The sequence below is a fragment of the Triticum aestivum genome, chromosome 2A, assembly GCF_018294505.1.
Source record: "Triticum aestivum cultivar Chinese Spring chromosome 2A, IWGSC CS RefSeq v2.1, whole genome shotgun sequence".
NCBI classification, from domain to species: domain Eukaryota; kingdom Viridiplantae; phylum Streptophyta; class Magnoliopsida; order Poales; family Poaceae; genus Triticum; species Triticum aestivum.
In genome coordinates, this window is record NC_057797.1 from 98,753,334 (window position 1) to 98,757,490 (window position 4,157).

The window sequence follows — 4,157 nt, forward strand, 5'->3', positions numbered from 1 at the left end:
AAAGCGCCCGTCCGGTTGGGCTGCCCCGTTGGAATTGCTCTAACGACAAGGTTTGTTCGTCTCCGACGAGGGAGGAAGGGATAATGGCGGCACGCCTTAGGCTCGCTCCAGTGTTTGTAGTCGTCGTAGGAGATCCATAGATTGAGTTGTAATTCTTGTTATTTCTAATTGATCGGAAGGTTTTTTTAAAACAGAGAAGATTTTTTTTTTCGAATAAAAGAGAGTACAGTGTGCATCACCTGTGTGATACCACCGCATCTGCCGTAGTGCTTAATCTGTCGTGACAGTTTCGGCCACGGCACGTAGGGCAGATTTGGCGCCTGATCCGTGACACGACACCCAGCCAAGCCTGCTCCAGCGCTGCACCGAGCGACGCCAAACCACCGAGCGGGCGGGGCGGGGTGGGTCCCACCGAAGCCGGCACCACCGTCGCCGCCACGCGGGCCCCGCCGAGGCCAACCCCCCCCCCCCCCTGATCCCTTGCGCAGTTCAACAAGTGTTCTTCCCCGTGGTGCGGTGCGATGCGCTTTAAAAGGACGGGCAGGCGACTCCCCCCACCCTCTCCCTCCCCAGCCCAAAAAATTTCCCCGAAGAATCCCACCACCACCACTGCCACGAAGAACCAATCCGCCCCCTCGCCTCCCCCAGGGCCACCGATTCTCCCCCCTCGCCACCGCCCCCCGAGGTGAGCCTTCCCCGCGCTCCGCTCGCTCCGGCGATTCCTGCCCTGCTCCCTCTGTGTTTGTTCGTGCTTGCGATGGTGTCCGTGGATGGGTAGATAGGCCCGGCGCGCCCGCAGCTTCGCCTCGCAGGCGAGAGCGAGGGCCTCTTGCTAGCTCGCTCGCGGAATTGGGGCTCGCTTTGCTGGATTCCGTGCCGGGGGGTCCGGGAGGGGGAATTCGAGGCGATCGGGTGCAAAGGTGGTGGGTGTCCCTCGGATTCGTTCGCCGGCGGTGCTCCGGCTGCGGCCGGTCGGTCCTCTGTGCTCACGATTGGCGTCGGGGAGTGGAGAATTGGGGTTTGTTGCTCTGTGTGGCTCCCCGAGCTCCTCGTCCCGGCTGATTTTGACGTTTATGCTGCACGCTAGAGTTGACCAACATTCGCGCACCAGAGTAGGCTCAGAAAAAGAAGCGCCTTTATGCTGTTCCTTTCCCCTGTGTGTTTTCTGTTGGCGCGCTTGGATTCCATCGTGCTTGATTATGTCCGCGCGAGTAATTTTAATTTCCCCGTCCATGGATGGATGCAATTGTGCAGCAGCCGCTGATGCTCAGCCGATGTGCTGTCTGTCCTGCGTGAGCTAACGGCTGCTGATGCTTAGCCGATGCGCTGTCTGGCACATCCGAGCTTTAGCTCGGATGTGCACAGGGTGGGGGTATTGTTCCTGTTCTTGGTCCGGTGGTCTGGTCTGGGCTGCATCTTGCGTTTGTCTGGAGTCGCTTTGGAATCTGGATGAGGTTCTCATCTCATCACTTCAATCAGGAGCTAGGTCCTACTTACCAGTAGTTCCTGCTTATCTCTTGCTTTCCGTGAGATGCTGTTGTTTGTTCCGCAAGGTTGTTGTTCGCTTCTCAATAGAATATTGAGAAGCGTGAACAATGATTGCTTTATCATTTCAGAAGATTCCGGCCGTGTGTGTGTGTTCTATCTAGGAGACGGCGCTTGCAAAAATTACTCATCTGGTTGTTGTTTAAAGTCTACCTGTCCATTATTTCTGGAGTTGTCTAATATTTCTTTTACTGTTTACTGCATTTCGTCGCTCTCTTGCGGGCATTTTAACTTCCTTGCATGTTTTATGCATGAGTAGTTCTCGTGGGGGCAGTTGGAACTGCCTGCAATAGATTCCATTTCATTGTATTATGATTTAGTAAGTTCACACTGATGGTGTTGACACATTGTTGTGTCCGGTAAAGTGTGTGCCTTCCTAAAAATTTCTGCATATATTGGTCCTTTGAACTTTTGGATTAAGAAGCCTTGTTGTTTTGTGTTTTGCAGAAGGGTAAATGGGATCGGAAGGGCCTTCAATCGTGACTGTCCATGTTACCGGATTTAAGAAGTTCCATGGTGTTGCTGAGAACCCGACAGAGAAACTTGTGACCAACATTAAATCCTTCATTGAAAAGAGAGGGTTGCCAAAAAATCTTGTACTTGGAAGCTGCGAAATTCTCGAAACAGCCGGACAGGGGGCGCTTGGAACACTATATAAAGTTTTAGAGTCTGCCATTGCAGATAGAGAGAACGGGTCATCGGCTCAGGGGCAAATAATTTGGGTCAGTGCTCACCTTACTCTTGAGTGGTAAATTTGTTTCAAGGGTCATGCTAGATGACTCAATCTTCCTCTAAATTCCAGCTAAAATGTGCATTCGTATTGTTTGATGTGTTCTTATACTCTCAGCCTGGAGTTTAAAACTAATGCGAAAGCTTCTTCTTGCATTGCCAATCAAAACTCTGAATTCTACCAGATTTCTTGGATATAGAAGTTATTTGCTTCACTTGGACCTTTTACGTTTGTGCTTGTCATTGGCCAGTAATTTAGGATTGCATATAATTGGTGAGTACCTAGTGTTGGAGTTGGAGGTCCACTTCTGTATGCAAGCCACAGCTGATTGTAGTAACGATACGTAGCTGATATGATGTGGTCATGCAATGATGCTCTGCCATGCTTACACCTTACATCTTTCAAGATATGTCAAAAACATGCATTCCAGAAAATGAGAATGGGGAATAATATTGCTTGAGTTTCATTGGATCATATATTATATGTTCATGAACTACAAAGTGTTGCCAACTTGCCACATATCTGCCATCTTGTGGTTGTTATGTTTTCTGAAAGATACAAAAAGTTAGTGTGCTTCCATTGTCGCTGAAGATATTTTTTGTACGGATCATTTTTCAGGTCCACTTTGGGGTCAATAGTGGTGCATCACGGTTTGCTCTTGAGAATCAAGCTGTGAATGAAGCCACCTTCCGCTGCCCAGATGAGCTTGGGTGGAAACCTCAGGTTGCGTTGTTGTCAGATTACGAACCCTTCATTTGCTCTGCATATGAATAGATCTTCTAGTTGCATTTCATTTTACCAGCTTCGTTGTTCCCATGCAGAGAGTCCCGATTGTGCCATCTGATGGAAGCATCTCACGGACAAGAGAGGTAAATGCCAGATTGTTCATATATGATGGGTGCTTGCTGAATTATAGCTAGAAACTGCAGTCCTGCTGCACCGATCTTCTTATGATTAACCACGCTTCTGTGAACTTTCCATGGTCAATACAGACTACACTGCCAGTGAAGGAGTTAACCAAGTCACTCAGAAAGACTGGCTACGATGTGATGCCTTCGGATGACGCCGGGCGATTCGTGTGCAACTATGTGTACTACCACTCGCTCCGGTTCGCAGAGCAGCACGGCATCAAGTCTCTGTTCGTGCATGTGCCCCTCTTCTCGACAGTCGACGAGGAGGTCCAGATCCATTTCGTCGCTTCCCTCATCGAAGCTCTTGCTAGCTTGAACTAGGAAAAGGCAACTTAAAAGGTGGGTTTTACCTGATCCCATTTTTTGGTTACAAAGAGCTGGCTAACTGACTGGAATCCTTGACCTGTTTCATTGCCTGTAGGTCAGCGGTTTGACCTGGAAAATGTAAAGTTGGACGCAGACTGAATAAGATTGTGTGGTGATTGGCGCCTATTGGTCAGATCTTGCTCCAAAGAAGGGTGTATTTAAGGGGAGAGAAAAAGAAAAACGATGCTTAGAGTGTGTGTGAAATGCCGGCTTGCATGCCATCAGTTACATGTCCTTGACCTGCATGGAAACCTGGTTCCAATAAAATTGACAGATCTTCGGAGTGGATACAGCGCGTGCGATGTGATTTGTTGATGCCGTGTTTTTTTTCGTTCTTGCGTTTCTGATGCTTTGGTGAATGGTGGCCATTTGCATTTCTGATTCCAGAGCCATATTTTCACCTCTTGTTCTTCAGGTGCTGTATCTGTGATGCCACTGTCATCTCCTTTGACAGGCAGAGTCTTCACTTTTTCCCCTCTGTTCTTCTTCTTTCTTCTTTCCTTTGTGTTTTGCATATGATCAGTACAGTGTATCCTGCAAATAGCTGAGCTCTTTGGCGCTAAGGTGTCCAAGCGTTCGTACAATGCAAACCAGGTAAGAGCAAT

General features: G+C 48.8%; 1 protein-coding gene across 1 annotated transcript; it reads left to right on the forward strand.

Annotated features, from left to right (window-relative positions):
• Positions 1–522: 522 nt before the first annotated feature.
• On the forward strand, positions 523–3,840 carry LOC123187798 (pyrrolidone-carboxylate peptidase). Its single transcript, XM_044599738.1, has 6 exons — positions 523–685; positions 1,993–2,267; positions 2,894–2,998; positions 3,097–3,144; positions 3,268–3,525; positions 3,608–3,840. The coding sequence occupies exons 2-5, from the start codon at positions 2,001–2,003 to the stop codon at positions 3,505–3,507; spliced, it is 660 nt and encodes a 219-aa protein (XP_044455673.1). The 5' UTR covers positions 523–685; positions 1,993–2,000; the 3' UTR covers positions 3,508–3,525; positions 3,608–3,840.
• The last annotated feature ends 317 nt before the right edge of the window (positions 3,841–4,157 follow it).

Coding starts and splice junctions, on each gene's coding strand:
- LOC123187798 (XM_044599738.1), top strand. CDS start 2,001: ATGGGATCGGAAGGGCCTTCAATCGTGACTGTCCATGTTACCGGATTT. Junction 2,268..2,893: donor CTCAGGGGCAAATAATTTGG/GTCAGTGCTCAC, acceptor ATCATTTTTCAG/GTCCACTTTGGGGTCAATAG. Junction 3,145..3,267: donor GCATCTCACGGACAAGAGAG/GTAAATGCCAGA, acceptor TGGTCAATACAG/ACTACACTGCCAGTGAAGGA.